At 52.9% G+C, this 22,131-nt stretch overlaps 2 protein-coding genes across 2 annotated transcripts; both read right to left on the minus strand.

Moving 5' to 3' along the window:
- Positions 1-7,207: 7,207 nt before the first annotated feature.
- RFX5 (regulatory factor X5) lies at positions 7,208-14,073 on the minus strand. Its single transcript, XM_083374784.1, has 10 exons — positions 13,770-14,073; positions 12,731-12,871; positions 12,123-12,156; positions 11,848-11,930; positions 11,432-11,551; positions 11,120-11,240; positions 10,874-10,951; positions 10,092-10,290; positions 9,739-9,827; positions 7,208-9,389 (listed from the first exon to the last, which is right to left on the minus strand). Exons 2-10 carry the CDS (start codon positions 12,856-12,858, stop codon positions 8,247-8,249), a joined length of 1,995 nt encoding a protein of 664 aa, XP_083230910.1. The 5' UTR covers positions 12,859-12,871; positions 13,770-14,073; the 3' UTR covers positions 7,208-8,246.
- A 1,071-nt stretch (positions 14,074-15,144) lies between these two features.
- On the minus strand, positions 15,145-20,983 carry LOC310647515 (methanethiol oxidase-like; the record flags this gene model as incomplete). Its single annotated transcript, XM_083374832.1, has 11 exons — positions 20,485-20,983; positions 20,036-20,148; positions 18,830-19,015; positions 18,463-18,583; positions 18,175-18,357; positions 17,499-17,677; positions 16,585-16,663; positions 16,243-16,364; positions 15,892-15,984; positions 15,560-15,678; positions 15,145-15,307 (listed from the first exon to the last, which is right to left on the minus strand). Exons 1-11 carry the CDS (start codon positions 20,792-20,794, stop codon positions 15,145-15,147), a joined length of 1,668 nt encoding a protein of 555 aa, XP_083230958.1. The 5' UTR covers positions 20,795-20,983.
- Positions 20,984-22,131: the final 1,148 nt, after the last annotated feature.

The raw sequence follows: 22,131 nt of genomic DNA on the forward strand, positions 1-22,131 counted from the left end.
GGCAGGCCCAGGAGACCAGTACTAGCAAGAGAGGAGAGGAAAGAGGACCGGGCCAGATTGGGGCCAGCGTGACGAGGCAGGAAGCTGCCAAGTGGCTGCAGATGGCAACAGTCTGGCATGCTCAAAAGATTTATGGGCATTGGCATCGTTGCCATCCCTCCTTGCCCACGTGGGCTGAGGCCAGAAGGAGTAGGACGTTCCAGAGCACATCCTTGTTAACCCAGAACGTCAAGGAGGGCGTGGTGGCCGACCTCACCGGGATGGGGCCTGAGTCAGAAGGGGTGCAAAGTCTCTTGCCTCCATCACCCAGTGGGAGAAACGGAGCTTTCACGCTGTTTTGTTCTAGAGCGAAATGATGCGCCTTCAATTTCCTGTGACTCAGGAAATGGCGAGCTTCAAAAGTTCCCACCTTGGCAGCGCTTCCTGCCACGAGAGCTGGGAGGGCCTTCTCAGTTTCGCGTGGGTTTCTTCTCCACTTTCGCTCCTTAGTCGCAGAGGTGACGTGTCGGCGAGGGGGCAAACAGGTGACTTTTCGAGAGCCGAGTTTGTTTCTCGGAAAGGCGAGATGCTGAAACCCACGGGGGTTTCAGTTGTGGGTCCGAGGGAGCCAAGCGTGCTTTTGTGCTTCCCTGCCACCTGTTCCCCAACAGCTGGCTGCGTCTCGGGCAGCTGGTCCTTCGGTTTTGGCACCCGGGCAGCCTCCGTCTGTTGGGTGCTTCCTCCTCGACAGAAAAAAACAACACAAAACATCTCTGAAAAATCCGGGTTGGCTTGGACTTGTCCATGCAGAGAGCAAGTGTGTTTGTGTTTGCATGTGTGGCTGTTACTCATTGGCCAGTAATGCTGCTTGGCAGAATCCCTTGGTGCCTAGAACATAAACACTGGCAGTTCTTGACTTACAACCGTTTCTTTTCGTGACCGTTTGAAGTTACAACCACACCGTTGTAGCATCCCCAGGGTCAGGTGATCAAAATTTGGCTGCCTGGCAACTGACTCATATTTATGACGGCCGCAGTCTCACGTGATCCTCCTTTTGCGACCTTCTGACAAGCCAAGGGGGAATCCGGATTCACTTAACCAGCATGTTGCTAACTTAACCACTGCAGTGACTCCCTTAAGCGGCAAGAAAAGTCATAAAGCTCTTCTTTGAGCTTTCCGGCCCGGGCTGAGAATTTTAATTGGGTTTGTTTATTTTTTAGGGATTTGATTTAATCTTTTTAAATTGTTTTTAACTTTTGTATCGATCTTTGTTTTAAATACCCTGTAAACCGCCCTGAGTCCTTCGGGAAAGGGCGGTATATAAATCCAATAAAATAAAATAAATAAATAAATAAAACGGGGCAAAACTCACTTAAGGAATGCTTCGCTCAGCCACAGAAATTGAGCAAAGTGCTGTGTGCGAATCCAGCACTTGGCCTGCCACAAAAGCCGTGCCCGGCTAGACTGCTTGCAACCGGGCGAGGTTGACCTGGGTTCTTGGCACAGGCTGGTTGCCTACCTGTGGAAGTGTAACATCTGCCCACCCAGCTCGACCCACCGTGTAAAGGACGTCCCCCTCCTCTGCACGTTGACAGAGGGACGCCCCCCCCTTATGACCACACGAGGGCTGGAATGCAGCCTTTGGGCCTCCCCCTACTGCCTACCTACCTGAGCGGGGACATTAATTGGGGTGGGTGTCAGTCGGGCTTCTGTGAGCGTTGCTTTTCCCAGGACCCTCCTTTCCCCTGGGGAGGGGGGCGGACCCTCCTCTTAAAATTTGTTTGCTCTCCGCCTGGTTTCCTCTTCGAAGTTTACCCAGCAGTAATGGCGCTACTCTCTGTGTACTTTACTTCCTGTTTCCCCAGAAAAGGTCAAGCCTGGGTGATTTGAGACCCGCAGTGCAGATTGGCTTATTTTGAAATAGACTTATTCTGCGTCACTCGCGTCCTCGGTTGGGTGGCCGATGCTGCGGGATTCTCATTGGGTGGCTTGTATTTGCAGGTACTACCCCAAAATGACTTCATTTTAGACGGGTGTTTTAGACACTCGTGACGTGCTCCGTTTTGATGGGGGAGTTTCTGTAGTCAAAAAAGTCAGGTGGAAATTGCAATAGCCATTCTCAGCCCAACCTCCTCAATCCTACCCCCCCCTCTCTCTTTTCTGCAACTTTTTTTTGTCATTTTCGGTTGGTTCCTTAAAACTCGCCTGGCTTCCCCTGCCCTCCCTAATTCACAAGGCTTGTGGGGGAGTTAAGGTCTCATGCTTAAGCTGGTGCAAACATCACCTGCTCTTTGGGCAAATGAGGAATGATTCATTGCCCTGAGAACAAACTGTTTCCTCCGTGCACAAATATTTGGAGTTGCTGTTGGCAATGGGAGGGAAACTCCTTCCTTCCTTCCTTCCTTTTCAAAAGAGAGGATCTCGGGATTCCCCGTTTGTGGCGATCACCGAAATGTGGTTGCTGAATAAAAGACAAAACTAGGCTGGATTTAGACCGGGGAGGCCCTGCCCGGATAGTCCTTGCCTGGGCACTGAACCAGCCATAGCTTTACTAGCAATTCGCCACCCCAAAGGCTTGCAAAGCAGTCGATTCAGCCAGGTGTGGAGTAGTGGCTCAGTCGCACCTGGCTACACCTGCCATCCTCATCCTCTCTCTCTCTCTGTGTGTGTGTGTGTGTGTGTGTCTTCTGCTACTCTCACCCCCAGCGCGCTGAGCCAAGGTCCAAGGGAGCCGAGAAAGAGGACGGAGGGGTTTAGTCTGTGGCTTGCTCTTGAAGGTCCAGAACAAATTGGGGCAATAAATTGGAGGCTGCAACCCAAACCAATTTTTTAAACTACCACGGGTCTTTCCTTGCCGCAACTATTCAGTTGCTCATTGTACACAGAGCTGTGTGTTCTCTCTCTCTCTCTCTCTCTCATGTGCAAGGAACCCAGCCAATGGTGGCTCATTCTACAAACCCTAGTTAAGCCAGGATTGGGTGCCTAAACCCACAAACCAGATTTCTGCTTGCATGTGCAGGAAGGGTTTGCCTCCAGAATGAACATCGGTTGCCTAAATCTGCCTCTTACAGAATCAAATGGCCCTTAAAGAGCCCGTCTTGGGTGATTCCTATTTTGGAGCAGTCTCTCCTGCCCGATTCCTGGTTTCAAGGTGCGTTTCTGTGCAGGATCCATCCCGGAGGAGATGCTTTCCAAGGCTGCCCCTGATCCAGTGTTGGATTCCAGTCTCCCCCACACCGAGCCGGGGCAGTACAACTTCAGATGCTCCGTGCGAGGCTGAGGAAGTCGCTGTGGGCGAGATGTGGGTTTTCCGCGAAATGCTTTTGCTGCATCCGGCCCTGTTGCTGGGCAGGAAAAGCGAGGCAGCCCAGCCCTCTCGGCCAAGGCGCTCCTTCCCCTTCGGATTTTTCCGCAGGAGGAGTTTTTTGGGCTTGCTGTGACTCATGAGCATGAGGACTAGGAAACTCAGCTGGCCTTGCAGAAATCCTGACCCGTCTCCCTTGTGTTCTGGCCTTGCCTTACCATGATGCCACTGACACCATTCCTGTATTTCTAGCAGACTTTTAAATCTGCAACAATTAAGCTTTTGGGATGGTAAGAGGAAGCCCAAGGATCCCTCGTCCCGTGGTGAAGGCAGATTTCTTCCCTCCCTCCCCTTCCCCTCTATTCCTTCCTTCCTTCCTTCCTTCCTTCCTTCCTTCCTTCCTTCCTTCCTTCCTTCCTTCCTTCCTTCCTTCCTTCCTTCCTTCCTTCCTTGTGGCAAGTTGTGTTCTGCGCCAGCCCTTTCACAAGTGCTCGCTCACTCCTGGTGAATCTCACTTGAGTTCTGCTTAGTTTGGCTTTCAGACGTATTCCAGCCTCCTGGCTTGCAAAAGGGGTTGCCATGTTGCTTTAGGGGGATTTTATCCCACTCTCCAAGCTAGGACGGGTGCCTGGCCAGGACCAAGAAACGGGAAGGCCACTTCCTTTGCATCCTGGGGGGGTGGGGGTGGGATTCAGGCTGAGGAGGATTCTGGACATTAAAGAGGATAAGGGCCCAGTCTCCTGTCTGTGGGACTTCCCTCCTTGGCCTAATTTGAATCTGAGCAAAGATAGTTTATAACCTCCAGCCAGGAAGTGAAGTGGGGACAAATACATAAAATCTGGGTTTTTTTGCAACCGGCCATCCTCGTTCCAGAGTGAGCATTTGTTCAAAATCCACTTCCTTTTGGCAAGGTTTGCTTCTCCCACAGTTGGCTGCACGCCTTCCCCCTTTTTGGTGTAAAACAAGGAAATGGGCTCTGTCCTTCCTTCAGAGAAGCGAGAGGTTTCAGCCGGAGAGAAGCCAACTGGTCAGGCCAGCCTGAAGCCTGGCACCTTTCCCCCCTTAGGATCTCCTCCTGGGGAAGTGCCTGGCTCTGAACTGGAAAAGAAAGATGCTCATCGATAAAGAGTTCGGGTCCTGTATGGATGGAGAAGCGTTGCAGATTTGGAAGAGGCAACCTGGTTCCCTCTCTGGCGCCTTGGAGATGCACTAAATCAATCTGTTTAGGGCTTAGCTAAATCAGGTTTTGACACCTTGATCCTGGTTAGTGCCTCGGTGCAGACTGCCCCACCAATATGCCTAGTGGAGCACATTCCTGGCATTCCCCCCCCCCTTTGGTTGTTAGCAAGACTAAAAAAAGCCTCATTGTTCTTGCAAACCCTGGGTGATTCGCACCCGTTGCATGGGCTTAGTGAGGCCTCAATCATCTTGCTGAGGGAGCTCGTGGGCTGAATGTTAAGGGTGGGGGGGGAGAAGATTGCTCTGCATTTCTTAATCCTTGTACCTCCAGACCACCTAAAAAACCAGTTTTTAGGAGGAGGGAGTGGGGGAGAGGGATAGGGGTGGGGGAGGGGGGGATTAAAGTCAAAATGTATTGTAAAACTTTTTAAATAAAAAAAAAACCAGTTTTCCCCCTTTTTTTTTCCTTTGAGCTTTGTGGGGGGGAATAACTCAAACATTCCTGGCATAGCAACCCTGAACCTTAGCTACTGGAAGGCCTCCATGGCAAGAGATATTGCTGTAATATTTACCTTTAGCAAATCGCTCTGGGCCCCAAGCAGAAATTCTTGCTTTTTTGCTGTCTAGCAAGAAGGGTTAGAAGGACAACTTAAGATAATTAAAGGCCTGGAGACTAAAAGCTATGAAGAAGGGTTGCAGGATTTGGGAATGGGCGGTCTAGAGACAAGAAGGACTTGGAGGGGGACATGATAGCAGCCTTCCGGTATTTGAGGGGCTGCCCCAAAGAAGAGGAGGGGGTCAAGCTCTTCTCCAAAGCACCAGAAGGCAAGGCAAGAGAGAATGGATGGGAACCAATCCAGGAGAGAAGCAACCTGGAATTGTGGAGAAACTTCCTGACAGGGGTGACCATTAACCAGTGGAACCGCTTGCCACCAGACGTCGTGGGTGCTCCATCACTGGAGGTTTTAAAGAAGAGACTGGACAGGCACTTGTGTGAAATGAGATAGGGTCTCCTGCTGGAGCAGGGGGTTGGACTAGAAGACCTCCAAGGTCCCTTCCGGCTCTTTTCTGATTTGTTTGGAAAAAAGTTCCCAAGCTGAGTTTTGTAAACTTAAGTCTGTTTGTCCCCACTCACCCCCATGTGGGAATGCGGGTTGCCTGGCTTAGGATAAGGAGCGGGGGGGGGGGGCGGGAAACCCAGTATTGACGGTTGTTCTTTGTCCCTTCCCATTGGGTCCAAGGCAAAGTGAAATTGTTTGAAATTGTTGTGTTTCAGTTTGTTTCCAAGGTGGAGCCTTTGCACAATGTACTGAGATACAGCCGGCCTTGGCTTAAGGGCAGCTAAGGCAACGAAAGGGGATTTAATTTGTTTTTTTATTATTACGTTTTATAAGGAAAGGGAAGGCAGATCGCTGGTTCCGGGGAAGCAGATAACGACAGGGAAAGGACTTTCGATCAATATGCTTGCACTTTGTAGTTGGAAAGGACAAGTGGGGGACGAGCTGAGCTGCAGCTCACAGAGAATGCCAGCCCTGACTTATCCCTTTGGCAAGGTAGACTGCTGGAGGAAACAGAAGCTCTGTTAGTTATTATACGCTCTCTCCCTCTCTCTCTCTCTCTCTCTCTCTCTCTCTCTCTCTCTCTCTCTCCCAGCCCCTTCCGCAATCGCTCTACACACAATCCCAGTTCTGCTCCTTCAGGAGTCGCCATCTGTCCCCGAAGCCCAGTTTTGTACAGGCTGCAGGAAGCCTTTCCGACTCATGAACTCTTCCACGGAAAAGGGTGTGGATGGGTGCGTGCGTCGTTCGAATCCCCCTTTCCTGACAAAACCTCTGAAGACTTGAGCTAGGAAAACGGGCCAGCATCCTTTTGAGCGTGCCCAAGGGTCTTTTCTGCATGTTGGAACTTGCCCCATGCGACTCCAGCTCCGGGTTCAGATATCAGCCAAGCTGGAATGCAATCCCAGAGGCTTGTTTACCTTCCATCCCTGGCAGGATAACCAGCCCTGACTCAGGAGTCTGGAATGCGCCTGTCCGGCACATAATGTCCCAAGCAGGCTTGGAAGCCACACCGGCCTGGCTGGATCTGGATGACTCCAGACGTTCTTCTTCCGTTATTCCCGGCAGCTGGAATGAAACAGTCCCAGGCGATTTATTATTCCCCAGGCCTGGCTAAAGTCCTTTGTCCTCGCTGGAGGTTTGCCTCGATCCTTGCCCAGCTGAAGTTTTCTTTTACAATCCATTGAGGATCAGAACTGAAGAAGCTTCTTGGATGAGAAGCGAAACGTCTTCAAGGGGGGGAAAAAAACACACAACCCCAAGAAAGTCCAGTTGCTTTTTGCAAAGCACCTTTGGGACAATCACGACCGGAAGCATTTGAGAATCCCGATAGCTATTGAGGATCGAGGAGTCTCGGTTCCCTGGGCGTGTGTGGAGTTGCTTGGGGGTGGGGCTGTGTCCCCCCGAAACACACCAGGTGTGGGACAGACCCAAAGGAGCGAGCTTCCACCCACCTCCTCAGTCAAGAGAATTCGGTTTTGCTGAGAGTTTGGTTCTCTCCCCACTCCCAATCCCGACTCACTCCTCTTTGGAAATCCTACTTCGCTTCTGTCGCCTGCCTGAGTTGCCTCAAAACCCAACTGGATCACGTTTCCCTTTTGTCGCTTCCTCCTGGTTTTGTCCCGTGGCTCAGCCCAAGTTAGGAATGGACGGTCTGCTGGTCACACACATACACACACACACAGACACACACACAAACCCAAAGCAAAGGCCCAGAACTCACCCGTTGGTGTCGCAGCAACTCCTAGTGGTCAAAAAGAGCCTTTGCGACCGACGCAACAACACAACTAAAGTCTTGTGGACTAGTCTAGGTGGCTTTCTTGGCAAGGGCACGCAGAAGGTCTTTCTTTTTGACTCCCTGGCTTTCCTTGTGGTCTCCCATCCTTGTGCTAACCAGATCTTGCAAGTTCAAAGTCACACACCCCCCATCCCCGACTGGGCTATTAAAGAATAAAAGCGTACGTTCGTATCCTGCACTCCCAGTTCTTTCAGAGGTGAAAAAATTCCCCAGAGCCACGTTTGTCTCGTTTGGCGTTCTCCGGCCTTTGTCCTAACTTGACCAAAGAAATGACAAGAGTCCTTTTTTAAGAAAAGAAAAACTCTGCATAACTTTATTCAGGACTGACAGACAAAGCAACAAACGGAAGAGGGAGGGCTAGGAAGAAATCAGCAAAGCCAAGACTTCCAACGGAATCGGGCGTGAAGTGAAACAGTCGCCGGTTTTTAAACTTCAGCTTGGAAGCTCCCCAAAGCATTAACGGGGGAGCATAACTTTGGCTGTGAAATGATTGTCTCTAAACACAAAAGGCTGCTGGTGCCCACAGGATTTCCACGTGAAATGCCACAATAACCCCCCCAGCCCCTCCCAGGTGAAATACAACCCCCCTCCCCCCCAGTGTCAAAATCTGAGAATGAAACTTCTCCTCCACCTTCTGCCTCTAGGAAAGGATTTCGAGAGGCGGCCCACGGTTTTCCTGGAGACAGCTCGGCTCGTCCCCGTGCCTCGACTTGGCGACTGCTGTTTCGCAGAAGGGGGCCCGTCTGAAGGGGCCCCCCCCTTTGCCTTTCCCACCTGGAGCCTTTGGGGAAGCGAAGCATCGATGATCAAATGAGGTCGGGTGAAGCGCCTTGCAGGCCCATGCTTTGCCGGATTCCCTTTCTACACGCGTGCGCTGGGGAGAAACGCGTAGGGACGCAGACCCAAGGAACGGGAACGGGCAGAGCCATCAGCTGGGGCCTTGTCTTGTCGCCCCTGAGCTGCCGGCCGCCTCCGCCGACTTCTCGCGGTCTGCGCCGATCCACTGCAAACGTCCCACAGGCGCCCACGAGGCCCAGCCTGTCGGACAGTCCTTGGATAGTGGCGGACGAGACTTCAGGGAAAGATCCGTGGGCTGCAGATCGTCTTCCGACGAGTCGTGCCTGTCCGGCTGGTCCAGTGGCGGGGAGTCCTGTAGACCCCGTCCTAAGGGCGGCGGTGGCGGCAGGATCGGGGGACCTGACATCCGGGTTCGGATGACGCTGAGGTGGTAGGGCAAGATCTTCCTGGGGGGAGCCACAATGAGGTTCCTGGCCCCGGCCGGGCCTTCCTCCCTCGGCTCCTCGGGGGCCGGTCTCTTGAGCGCCAACCCCAAGGGGGGCTCTGCCTGGGAACTCTCTTTTTTCAAGTTCTGGGTGGAAGAATTCGAGGCCACGGGGGGCTCTTGGCCACGTGCAGGCCCCACCACGGGCTCTGACTCCTCCTTGCCTTTGGAGAGCTCTTTCCGGAGGATGCTGTTCTCCAGCACAGGAGGCTCGTCTGGCTTCTTCCGCGGCCGGCCACGCTTCCTCTTCACGGTCACCTCCCCGGGCCGGTCTGCCGGCCGCTTGGTGGGGCTCTTGACTTTCTGCGGATCACAAGGGCTGCGCCCGGCTTCGGTGCCGGACGCTGCACTGGCCCCTCCGGAGGTGCTTTGGGGCTTTGGCCGGTTCTCGGCTGCGGGTGGGACTGCCACGTTGATGACCGGCACCATGTTGATGACCGGCACAGCAGCCGGCTGGCTGACCAGGCTGGGGGGCCCATTCACGGCTGAGGCTAGCAGAGTGGAGGGGGGTGTCCCCACTGACAGCGCCATTTTGACCGTTCCCCCCACCGGGGTGGGGGTGAGCTTAGGAGCCAGGATGGGGTGGGGAGAGTGGACAGCCGCCGTCCCAGGAGACACCACCAAGTGGTCCCCGGGCTGGACTTGCACACGGGGAAGCAGCAGAGGGAGACGGGCCACCAAGGCGTTGACCTGTGGGCTGCTGGCCTTCTTGGGGGGCACGTCTGGTGGCTTCTTGGCTTCGCTCCGTGGGGAGGGGGCCGAGGGCTTGGGCGCGTTGTCTGGTTTAGCCTGAAATGCAAAGATCAGAGGAAGGATCAGCCCCTTCAGCTCCTCCGTGTGGCTAGTCCGAGGGTCACAGTGGCTACTTGGACCCCACAAAGCCGGGAAACGGCGGCCTTTGCCTGCCTGCCGCTTCCTTCGTGCAAGATGTGCGGGTTTTTCTAGAGGTTCCTGGTTTGGTCCTTTAATTGTGAGCTGGGTCTGGGGTCTACATCGCCCACTCTTTGTCGGATCTGATTTACACAAAGCGCATTTTGGGATTCCTCTGCCCGGTCCACTTGGCCCGTCTCCCAGCCTCCCGTTTCTCCTGGGGTGGCTAATTCCCCCCCCCAAACACACACGCGCCAGAGTCTCGTACCTGAGGTTGTGTTTTGGCTGCACTTTCTGTGGCTTCCGGCTCGCTTTTTTTTGGGGGGGGACGCTTGCCCCACGAGCTCTCGGGGTGCTCTGCAGGTAGGGGACATGGAAGCAAAGGAAGATCAGCCAATCAGGGTGTTTAGGGGAGGGATTGCAGGCAGAGAGGTGGGGAAGGGGACAGCCTCGGCCCCAAAGAGGATCCCAGAGCGAAGCCGTGGGTCTCTCGAGTTCGGCATCTTCCACCCTCCCGCCCCCCCCCCCGAGAAGATGGGACAAGTCAGGAGCGAGACACCAGCCAAGGGCAGGCCACCCCCTCCCGCCACGCCCCAGGCCGGCCCAGACTCCAGGGCCCACCTGTGACTACCGTGGCCATGACTAGGTCGGCGTGGGCCGAGCGGGAGCTGATGAGGTGCTGCTGGAGGAGGAACTGGGCCACCTCCACGATGCTGTCAAAGGAACGCTTGAGGATCTTCTCGGCCCAGTTGCAGGTCAGGGCGCAGGCCGCCTCCACCACCTCGGCGTTGTAGGCGTGGCTGCTCTCCGCTCGCTCCAGCTGCAGGGACACGGAACTGGCCTCAGGCGTGGATCGGCTGCCCCCTCCTCCCGAGTCTTCCCTAGCTGCCTTCCCCAACCCCCTGGAGCCCCCCCCAAACACAGCTGGAAGGAAAGAAGTCAAATGCAGAATAACAGAGCCGGGAGGGAGCCTGGAGGTCCTCCAGTCCAACCCCTTCCTCAAGCAGGAGACCCTATGCCACTCTGGACAAATGGCTGTCCACTCTCTTCTCGGCAACCTCTAGTGATGGGCCACTTCTGGAGGCAACTCCTGTTCCACCCACTGATGCCTCTAATCGAACTAAAAATGCAAGCGTGTCCTTTATCAGGAAAGGGGTGTAACAGAGGAGACCCTGAACCCTCAGGCCGTGGCCAAAGACCACTCTACCCAAGGTGTATTGCAGCAGGAAAGCTTTAAGAAGATTAGAGAAAAAGCCAGTTGGAAATGCCTCCTGGGAGCTACGTGGAACTTCCAGCTGCAGGGATAGTCTATCTCTTCAGGGACAAAGCTACGAGGCCCAGCTGCCTTGTCTGTCTCTGTTTGATCTCAGCAGGTGATTCACGAGCGAGTCCACACAGCTTACAGTCTCTGTTTCTTTAAGGTCCAGGCTGGGCAGTGGAGGCATGTTGACCACCGTTTTGCGACGGATCCCACTATAGCAATATGTTGGAGGAGAATTAAGGAACAACGACAGGGGACGGCCCTGAACGCTGCAGCCCAAAGGGCCAGGTGAAAACAAGGGAGGGGGCTGAAAATTCTTGGGGACCCCCTCCAAGGGGGAGGAAAGGGCCTCCACCCACCCTCCAGTCCCTCCATCGTAGGAAAAAGGATATTTGGATTGCCCACGTCCACCCAATCTTCTCGCTTTCATGTTCGGAAAGATCTCCCTGATGATCTTGCCAAAATTGGCGGCGCTCACCGAGCGGCTGCAAAGGTTGTCGCAGTAGCGCCTGCCGAGAGAGACCAACGGCAGCCACGTTTTCTTCTGGGGCACCCACCCACCCACCCCCCCGGCACGGCCTGCCAGCCCAGGACCGTCACTCCTCTCGCTTATCTCTTGGGATGCCCAAGGGGTGCTCCTGCAAAAGCGCCAGCCCCCCCCCCCCGGGAGAAAGGCCATAGACGGCCCCAGATTACTCACTTGTAAGCATCGTACACGTCTTGTTTTGGCAAGCAGGTGTCCAGATACTCCTCCAGGTGGTTCCGTATCCAGGTGCAGGCGTGCATCTGTTCTGCCGAGTTGAGGGAAGTGAGGTCCAGGCTGGGGAAATAAAATGAATTGGATCAGGAAGAGAATCAGTCTCTCTCCTTCCACTGGCTCCTCTCAGCCTGATCTCTATTTATCTACGTGTCTATCATCTGTCCCTCCCTCCCTCCCCTCAGCCAGGCACGAGGAATTCTGCGAGTTGAAGTCCACCAGTCCTCAAAGGGCCGAGTTGGAAGACCCCCTGCTTCGGAGGCTGCCTGAGGGCCCCACGGGATGGCTCTGGTGCCTTCCAAAGGGCGCTCCCCCTGTACACCCACGTTCAGGGACCACAGTCGCTTACGCTTAGCTACCTTTTTTCTCCCGAAGCTGGCCCAGAAGGCAGCTGAAGATACAGATAAAGTTTGGCGTAATCTGAAAACTTCTGGACATCTTGCTGTTCACGGCAAAGGCAGGGAGAAAGAGAGAGGGAGAAAAGTGAGGATCGGTAGGAAGGGAAACCCCAACTTGGGAGCCGCGCATGGCGAGCAGACCGTCGTGGCACCCCGCCTGTTTCACCTGCTGTTTGCCCATCTCATTGCGAGGAGCCTGACCGATGGGAGTCCGGTGGGGAGATCAGAAAACTTACCAAGATCAAGTCCACTTTGCTCTGGATAGACTTTCTGTCGGAAAAATGAGAAAAACGCGTTGCGTCAGGGCAAAAATCTGCTTGGAAGGGAGCTCAGCGCCTGGAGGACGGGCTTTGCCTTCTGGCCAGTGGTAGGGAAGGGGTTGGGATGGGATGGAGGTCCCCGTCTATTCCTGGTGGCCTCTCATCCTAACTGACCAGGCCTGGCTGTCCTTAGCTAAGAACACACTTGGACCGGTAACTTACTTTCCTCTTTCCAACAGCAACCAGAATGACCCACCCTGTGCTTAATTCTACAAAGATGCCCCTGGTCTCTCAAAACACCCCTTGCAATGAGGCCTTTAATCTTTGCCAGCCGCTCCTCCTTTCCTTCAAAAGCCTTCTAAACCTATTGCCGTTTCTCGTGGCAGGCAGTTCCACGGATGAAGCGGAACATTTTTGTGGAGAAGCGCCGACTACGGCGGCCCCAAACTTAACTGCCCCTGTCCGAGGCTAGAAATTTAGGTTCCGTCTGCGCTCTCCTCGTCTTCCTGAACTGGACCCGGCGCTCTTGAAAAATCAGGGAATCACGGGGCAGAAGGGGAATCCAAGGCGTCTGTCTCCCTTACGAGATGGCACTCTTCAGCTTCTGCAGCAAGGTGTTCGGCTCTGCGCTGCAGTCTCCTTGCGCCTCGGCCTCCAAAATTTCGCTCCCGTTTTCCACAATCTTTGCCAACAGGCCGCCGTCATCCGCCATGGCACCGGTGCCCCTGAACCAGAAGGAGAGGGAGACCCCGGCCCCCTTTAGTATCTCCCTGGCAAGGCGTTTTATTTTGATTTAATTTGCTACGAAACTTCCAGTTTCAACCACTGCATTTTGTTGTTTTTTTTTTACGTTGTTCTTTGTACTTTGTTTTTATTATTCTTATTCTTAGTTGACTCGCCAGCATGGTAAATCTCGTGGCACCGAATAACTGCTTTTAATCAATGGAAGACTTTGCAGGGGGTGGGGGGTGGCAGAAATACCTCCAAACTTCAGAAAAGGGGTCTAAATAAATAAATAAATAAATAAATAAATAAATAAATAAATAAATAAATAAATAATTTAAAGGTTCTTTTCTCCTTGATCCTTCCCACCCGTTCTTCTCAGGAGGGCACCTCTGGGTCGCGCTTTTAGCCCTCCTGCCTCACCTTCACAACTTTCTTTGCCCCCCACCTACACACACACACACACACACACACACACTTTTTCTCCCACGATGGGGAAGGGAGAAAAAAAAACCACCTTAATAAACTTCTGGGCTGCCGCAGCTTAGGTGGCAATTAGCTTCCTGGAAGAGGGAAATTCGAATGAATTTTTTGAATTCTCCCAGCGAGAGAGAAGCCGCAGCAGCAGCATCGTCTTTCGAAGCTGCCAATGGCCGTCTCTCTTTCCGCAAAGGAGTTTTGCAACCCCTTTCTCCGCCTGCTGCTTTCAAACCCAGCCCGCCCCAGGATGGGCATTTCCAGGCATTTTATGGCTTTTTTTTTAAGTTTCGTTTCCTTCTCTCTCTCTCTCTCTCTCTCCCGGCAACAAAGCTGCTGTTTTTCCTAGTTGTAGTCCCTGCAAAGCTTTGCAAAACAACAACAACAACAACCATCAGCAATTTCTGGCTGGAATTCACTTGCCTCTTTCCTCCCCGGGCTGCAATTCTTCGGCCTGCAACGGTCCGGGCTTCTTAGGCGTCTTGATCCAATTGCAAACAGAAAAGGGAGATTTCGCATGCCGGAAAAAAAAAGGCACGGAAAAGAGAGGAGAAGCCTCTGGAAAGGCCTGGGACCCTGCGGAGGGTTAAGGGATCCCCCCGTTTGCTCGGGCGGGATCCGGAGAGCAAAACCCCGGCCGCGTCTCTGCCCCGCCGCCGCGCATCATCTCGGCCACTTTCGCTCTCAAAAAGAAAGTGGCGCTCGGGCGGCAGGCAGCCTCGGCTTTTCTTTTTCCCTGATTGGCCAGCCCGCTTCAGTTCTGCCCGGATACTGGCGCTTGCTGTAATGCAAATGGCTGCCTCCGCTTTTTCCACCCGGATACAAGCCGGGCGCGGCCGGCGATTGGTTGAAGGGGCTGGGAAGTCTGCCTGGCAACGTGTCGGCGATTGGTCGGGACTCTGTCAGTTTAAGAAGCGAACTAGGAAGAAGGGGGCGGGGAGAAAGAGAGATTGGCTTCAGATAGACTGGGCTGAGCCACGGAGAATTACAGCCGGTTGCGGGTCTTGCTCCGGGGTTGATCATCTGCTTTTGCAGAAGGGGTGCGTGTGTGTGTGTGTGTGTGTGTGTGTGTGTATGCATCTCCAAGGTTCGAAGCCAAGGAGCTGTTTTCTTCTCTGCATGGGTTGGTACTACACCTCCCATCATCCAGGGCTGTTGTGTATTGTGGCTAGTCGCAATCAAAGAATGAAGGATTCCATAGGCTATGAATTGCTTCCCAGGGTTAGAAGATTTGCACTCGTTCTCCATCCAGAGAGGAGTTTCGGCAGCCAAGGAACCAGAAGGAGCAAAATTTTCACTGCCCAAACAATCACTCATTTTGGGGAAAACAGGGAGAAAAGGTATTTTGGCCGCTCTCTTTGATTTGATTTAATCAACTATTCTGCCTTAATCAGGGTGGTGGTGAATCTGAGGCCAACATTAATTAGTGTTTGGCCTAACTTATGGATGGAGAGCCAGTTTGATGCTGGATTAGACAGTGGGCGACCGTGGATTTTAATCCTGTTTTAGGCATGAAAGCCACGGTGAGTAACTTTGAGCCAGCCCTTCCATCAGCCCTGGGAAAAAGGAGTTGGTCAGAATAAATTGCATGAGAGACACAGAGACTTGGTCAACTGGTAATCTGCAATGCCAAGAAGATTCTTTATTATAATATTTTTAATTTCTTTGTTTGCATCGTCTTCAAATGCGGATATCTGTGCTACTCTACAAGCCAACATTCTGGTTTTGACTTGCTCCACAGCCCACTTCCTGACCCCTAAAGGCCAGCTTAGCAGGAGGGTGGGCTGGGAGGAGGGTCTCAGGTCCAGATCTCTGAGGTGCAGTCTCCTCCCGGGTAACGCATTTCGCGTGCACGAGCGGGACCATACGGCTCCTTCCCGAAATCCACCAGGAAGTCCGGGTTCACACAGAGGCCCCCTCTCTCGGTGTCCACATCAATCTGGAGCATGACTGACCCGTCCCTGCAAAGGAAGAAGAATTCAGGGGTAGAAAAGATGGTCTTTTGCTTGCTTATTTGGGCCTTCATAATGCTGGAGACGCTGATTAGGGAACTCTGCAGTTCCAGCATAAATGGAGAGGCAATGACAAAGCAATAGAAGGTAGGTATAGGATTGATTTGGTATGTAATGCAAGAAGGAACAGAATGAGGAGAAACCCTAACCCACCACACCAATTTGGTCTGAAGGTTCTTCGTCTGTTGAGAGACTTCATACCTGACCATTTGTGGGTAAAATTGCTTGTCCCACGGTGTGTAGAGGCTGTTGGTGACATAAAGCCTTTTTCCGTCCAAGCTGAGCTGGAGCATTTGGGGTCCCCCGTGGACTCTCCTCCCCTGAGGTGAAAAAAAGCGAGGAGTGGTCAAGAAACGTAGGTGGTCCATAAAGGGGAACATGTGGCTCCTTAGTTTCAGTCTGCCTCAGGAGACTCATTTGGGGCATTTCAAGGTGTCCCACCGAGAATCCACGCTGTCCATTGACAGTTATGCCCAGCCCGTTTCCCGTACGCGTCTCCAACCTGGAACCCTTCTGAGAAAAGGGAGGCTCACCTGGAGCATGAACGGATCTGGTTGGCATTCGAGCTCTTCGTCCTCAATCACAGTCACCACCCCGCCTTTCTGGATGCTGCCTCCGACAAACACCTGCGGGTCCCAAAGGGAGGGTCAGCTCAGGCCGAAGGACAGTCTGCCCTTCCCCAAGCTGCCCTTTCTCTCTGCCCAGACCACGGTATTTGAAGGTGGACCCCGTCTGAATGTGGAGGTTCTCCCAGCAGTTGCCGGTAAATGGGGCCTGGGTTAACCCAAGGTCTGCTTAACCCAACATCCTGGTTCTGACGGTGGAAGAAGACGACCCCGGGCCTTCCTCACGGTTGCAGGGCCTTTGGGCAGGAGGGGGCTCACCTGGCCCGTCAGCCGAGGGCAGTGGGGGTCGGAGATGTCGTACTGTCGGACATCGCCGTGGTACCAGTTGCTCAGGTACAGGAAACGGTCATCCAGCGAAATGACAATGGCTGCGAGGAACGCTGGAGAGCAGAAGGTGCCGAGAAATAAGGTCAGGTTTAATTCCGTGGCATGGAAAGTTTTGGACGTCTCGGTGTTTCCCCAAAATGTGCCGATCTCTCGGCCACGAGGCACTCAGCCCGTTCTCCAAAGATGCTGAAAATCCTTCCCAGAGGGTGTGAAGTCCAGCACAATACAAAGGTAGAGGATGGAGACCTAAGCGCCTGAACTTTATTTACTCACATGCCATTTCAGGTTGGTACCAGCCAGTGACCACCTTCTTTGGGATCTGGATTACCTTCTCCGAGGCCCACGACCCATCCTGCAAGGGACACACAAGGCTGGTTGGGACGTGGAAAGGTCTCCCTTCCAACACGTTCGCACCAGCCCTTCCGCTTCCTGTTGTGTCTGCCTCCTGATCTGAAGCCTTTCAAAGAGATTTGAAATACTCCTGTAGCTTCTGAGTTCCACTCTTTCAGCTCCTGGGGGGTCCTTGGCACTCTCTCCATTCTCTTTCAGCCCCCTTTCTCCTCAGGAGAAGTTAACACGGTTTCTCTGCCATAAAAAGAAGATGAACCGATGGAGCTGGGTGGGCCACTCCCTCAGGGTGACCCCCTTTGTCCCCAAATCTTCTTCTGACTCTGCGATTCAACATTCAGGTTCCTGTTGCTGAGGACTTCCATATCGTCATGATCACAGAAGACGAATTACAGGTAGTCCTCAGCTTACAGCCATTTGAAGTTACGATGGTTCTGAAAAAAGTGAACTATGACCTCTGTTCCCCTGGTCAGGTGGTCGAAATTCAGCACTTGGCGTGGATTTAGGATACTTGTGGTGTCACGTGGTCCTCATTCGCGACCTCCCCAGAGGTCTTTTGAGAAGCTAAGTCAACGGGGGAAGCTGGATTTCCTTAATGACCCACGTGATTCACTTAACAGCCATGGCAAAAAGCTGCTAAACATCAGATGTGACTCCCTTTCACTTAGCAATGGAAGTTCCTGTCCTAATTTTGGCCATAAGTCGAGAACTACCTGTAGTATATTGGGTTGTTTTAACCGCTGCATTTTATCCATTAACTCTGTAATTTATTCTAAGCTGAAGCCTCGGATGCCGGCTCTTTCTCACGGAAAGGAGAAAGAAATCCTACGCGTTTTCACCTGCTTTCTGAAAATGTGATGCAAAGCGCCGTCAAGGGCGCAGCCCACAAAGCCATGTGGGGAATCTGGGTTGTGCAAGAAGCGAACATGCAGGGGGGCAGAATCCTCCCCCAGGTCAATGGACTGGACAAGGCAGTGGGTGGTCAGGTCCCACACATTCAGGGAGCGCCCATAGCGGTCTGCGGAGGAAAAGAGAAGAATCGGCTTCATTTCTTCTGGTGAGTAGGAATGCTTCCTGCTAGAAAGCGCCCAGGGGGAGGCAGAGGGTTTCGCTAAGCAGTTGCTCAGAACAGGGGTCCCCCCGACCCCCGGCCCATGGACTGGCACCGGGCCGCAGCAGCCCAGAAACCGGGCCACCCAAACAAGCAAAGCCCCATCCGTGGGGATGCAGGTGGTACGTGAAACCAGGCCCCCTCCGGTCCGCGGAAAACCCTCTCCCCGCAGAAGCGGTCCCTGGTGCCCAAAAGGTTGGGGGCCTTGGAAGGCTGGGGGCTTTCTCCTGTCGGAGGCCTCCAAGCAGAAGCTGAGCTGCCAGCTCTTGGGGAAGGGTTAGGGTTAGGGTGGGCAAGCGTCCCATTTCCCCAAAGAGTCCCGGCTCCCTCCTTACATTGGAGGGCAGACCTGCTGGGTTTTGAATTCCAACGTGCCAGAAGTTGGCATAGTTTTGGCACCTCACCTTTCTTCAGATCTTCAGGGTTGAAGCCATTGGAGAAGAATTTGGGGTCTCCTGCTTCAGTGCTGACTAGGACGTTTTGCCTGGGTTGGAACCAGAAGTCGCAGCCTTTGGCAGCGGCATCCCCGGGGTGGTTCCAGGTGCCCTTCACTTCCCAAGTTTCCGCATCCACAACAACAAATGCTCCTGCGATTGGGGTGTGTGGGGGGGAGAATGCAAATTAACTCAGACAGGTGCAGGTGACTGCCGGGAAGGGTTGGCCGAAAGGAAAAGGGCTCTGCCCAGTGGTACCTTTTCCGTTGCCATAGAGGTCCCCTAGAGCGGCGATCACGACATCTCCGGGGGGCATAAAGTGTGCGGTGCGCAATGTAGCCAGGTTGGTTTTACAGAAGACCTCCCTAGGTTCAATCACCTGTCGGGGTAATAAAAACTCTTACATTGCAATTCTGTTTTCCTTCTTCTCACTTCTGCAAAATGCTTTTGTCTAAAAACGCCAAGACCCCTGTGAAAATGGACGTTAAGAGGTCGGGGCCAGGTCAGGGGGTCGGTAATGGTGGTGTACAGCTTTAAAGCCCCCCCGCCCACATCACAGGGGCCTTTGGGGAACCCCTTCCAGCCCAATTCCCTGACTTGCACCCTCTGTCAGTGGGGGGCCTACCTTAAACAGGCAGGGAGCTTGGGGGTCAGTCCCCGTGTCCACAACATAAATCCGCGAAGAGCTGAAAGACGGAAGGACCAGCCGGTTGCGCTTCTTGGTGGGGTCTCCAAAGGAGCTACTTCCAGTGTTCCAGCCCGAACAGTGAAGCTGATCATTAATGAACGGCATTTGCAGCCGGTGAATAACCTGGTGGGGGAAGATTGGGGTGGCAGAGATTAAACAAGCATTATTTATCTCCTTGCCTGGAGTTGGGCTTCTCCGTGTGATTCCCAAGAGTTTGTGATCTGCATATGTTTTGGGATGCAAACGTGGAGTGGAATTTTTGCTAGTAAGTCTTCTGCTTGGTGGAAGATCGTGTGGGTGGTGGATTGTTGCTGGCAGAACGCATGTTCCTTCCACTTCCAACTGGCAAGCAGAATCTCACCGACAGAACAGGCATCCCTGCAACAAGCCTTTTTCTTCCCTTCCCAAGTTCTCGCGTGTGTGAACGCAACAGCTGGCGTCTGAGCATCGCCCGCTTATTTCGTGCATTGTGAGCAAGCTTTAGGCTTCCCGCAGCTCTGCCAGGACGGTTCCTGCCTCAGCTGCACCTAGTTAAGGTGTCTGCGCTAGGCGTAACTGACCACAACTCTGCTGACACAAACATGTGAAGATGGCAGATCCGCCTGAAGACACTCATTAGGCACCGAGGAACAGAACGGCTGGAAACAGTCCAGATGCCGGGAGCTGCTGAGCTTGGAACCAAGGACTCCCTTAATTTGATTTAACTTAATTGTTCCCAGCTTGATTTTATTATTCTAGTCTTTAGTAAAAAGTGTCTTAGAAATTGAAAATATCTCTGAGCGTGTTGTAAATAGCGCAGATTGCCCTCCACTTAGGGCAACAATTGCAGCCGGGAACCCGGTCAGTGAGTGAAGCAGCCATTAAGCGAACTGACTATTTCCCTAAATTACTTCAATTCCAACACCTCTGGTTTCAGTCTGTAAGCGATCTCCTTCATTTGCTAAGGCTGCCTCTGAGTTCAGCCCCCCCCCCGTGTACTTCTGAAACATCTCTCAGGTTTTACGTCCATTTGGAGCATTACAAAGCAACTTTAAATCCTCCGCCCCCATCCACAGACCCTGAACTGGAACGCCAGGTATTAAACGAGGAAGAGGAAGCCGGACAAGCGTTCCCATGTTCCCAAAGAAGTAAGTGCTGTCATACTTGGCAAAAAGTGGGAGATTTAGGATCAACATCCACTGTGGCAAGATAATCTGGCATCTGGGTCCCTGACTCAGTTAAGACGCAAGTCACATAGATCAGCCTCTCTCGCGGTCCTGGAGGGAAAAAAAGATAAATCCACATTTTAGGATCTCGGACTTGAACCTTAAAACGGTTTTGTTTGAGCTACAACTTTTACATTTGCCCATCCTGTTAAAGTTGGTTACTGGATTAACTTGTGCTATGGGTTGAATCTTTGTTCCAGGATCTCGATACCGGATCGGAAGTCTTACGCCCGACGACTTCGTTAAGCTTGCTCCACCCTTCATGCTTCAATCGAGGCGGCTTAATATGAAGTGTGAGCCCACGCCTCACCTGCGCAGCTCTGCCTGGACTCAACACCCACTTCCCTGCTCTGCTCTCCGGGAGAGGATCGGATCCCCCCTTCTTACCTCTCATGGCATCCAAAGGCGTTGGATACCCAGGGCCCGGATAGCAACATACTTCTCCCTCTGAAAAAGGAAAGAGAGAGAGAGAGAGAGAGAGAGATTTAGCTTCTTGGCAGCACGAGGGAGAAAGAAGACGCAGGTGTTTGAAGGAGACAGGTGCCATTGGGGAACAAAGCCAGATCGATTCCCAACCTTTGCTTGGCATCTTTGCAGGTGCCTTCTCCCCATCTCTTGCTCGTTGCTTGTGCATTTCCTTCTCTCTCTTTAGCACTGCCGCGGCTTGCATGCCTGAGATTCTCCGGCCTGTCTGCATCCGGTTTATATAACCCAGGAGACCTGACCAAACCTTGTTGCATTCCCGGAGGGTGCACGCCGAAGGAACTCATTAAGAAAATTGCTGATCCCTGAAAACCCAGAGGCTCTCTCCCTTCATCCCATATCAGAGAAGCCCAGCCAGCTGATTCCACACCCTTTGGGGCTGCTCAGAAAGAGAGGCCCTATTAACAGGTCTGTTTCATCTCTTTCTCCTCACACGCTTTTGATTGCATCCTCAGAACAAGTTATCTCAACCCACATCTTCTGATTTTGTAGTTTTGCTGACTCGGATCCGAATAACCAGACTCACAGCGCAAGAGAATAGCCAATTGGAGAGGGAACACTGGAAGAAACAGAAGTCAGAAAATCTGGAGATGTTTTCACGTTTTGAGGGCTCTGCCAATGGAACGGAGGTCTGTCTGCATCTTTGCAAGGAGTTTTGAGTTGGTGTGCAATCTCAAGAAGTTAGAATCTGAAGTCTCCAAATTCCCAGAAAATGTTTCTTCTCCCAATTGCAGAGAAGCTCTGTGGCTCAGAAAGTGGGTCCAGCAAGCACTAGGGGGTGTGCCCTAGCCCAGGCAATTTTTAATTTCATAAGCGGTAACATCAGACTTACCACTGTGGTGTGAATTACACCTGCTAAGCTCTTCCTGATGCTGAGTGCTAGCCACTTAATGCCCTTTGATGAGGCTAAGGCTGGAATCGCCGGTCTCGGCTCTCCTCTCCTCCCTCACAAAGTCCCTTTCAACTCTCCTGTCCCAGCTAGAGTTTTACAACTTTTTCAACTTTGTTGCTTCCTCCTGATCTTCATAGAGGTTTTACCCTTCTGCCCCCCGTTTCCCCCCCCGTCCGTGGCCTTTGTTGGGTTTTTAGAAAATGGAGCTCTACCCCACCAACATTCATGGGACCTCGAGGTAGCATCTTCCTGAACGAGGGACCGGGGACCCCCCCATCCATCTGCGTTCCCACAGTAGACAAGGGAGATAGTCTAGGTCAGGGTTAGGGAACCGCGGCTCTTTGACGACTTGTGGACTTCAGTACCCAGAATTCCTGAGCCAGCCATGCGGACTCAGGAATTCAAGTCAACAAAGAGCCAAGGCTCCTTACCCCTGGTCTAGGTGATCTCCAAGGCCCTTTTTCCAACCCTCACATTCTACGGACTTGGACTCTTCAACGTTTGGTTCGGGTTCTGTGGAGGAAGCCAAACTGGGCAATGGTTTGTTGGGTGCAATGGCGCAAAAGGCAGTCTCGTGCATTCCCAAGCTCCAGTGCTTTATCCAATAAAGGCTTGTTAAATTCCTGAAGGTAAAAGCAAATGAGCTTCGTATTAAGGGC

The sequence above is a fragment of the Vipera ursinii genome (genome assembly GCF_947247035.1).
Source record: "Vipera ursinii genome assembly, chromosome: 15".
Classification (NCBI taxonomy): domain Eukaryota; kingdom Metazoa; phylum Chordata; class Lepidosauria; order Squamata; family Viperidae; genus Vipera; species Vipera ursinii.

Coding starts and splice junctions, on each gene's coding strand:
- RFX5 (XM_083374784.1), bottom strand. CDS start 12,858: ATGGCGGATGACGGCGGCCTGTTGGCAAAGATTGTGGAAAACGGGAGC. Junction 12,157..12,730: donor AAGCTGAAGAGTGCCATCTC/GTAAGGGAGACA, acceptor TTTTTCCGACAG/AAAGTCTATCCAGAGCAAAG. Junction 11,552..11,847: donor CCAGCTTCGGGAGAAAAAAG/GTAGCTAAGCGT, acceptor TTATTTCCCCAG/CCTGGACCTCACTTCCCTCA.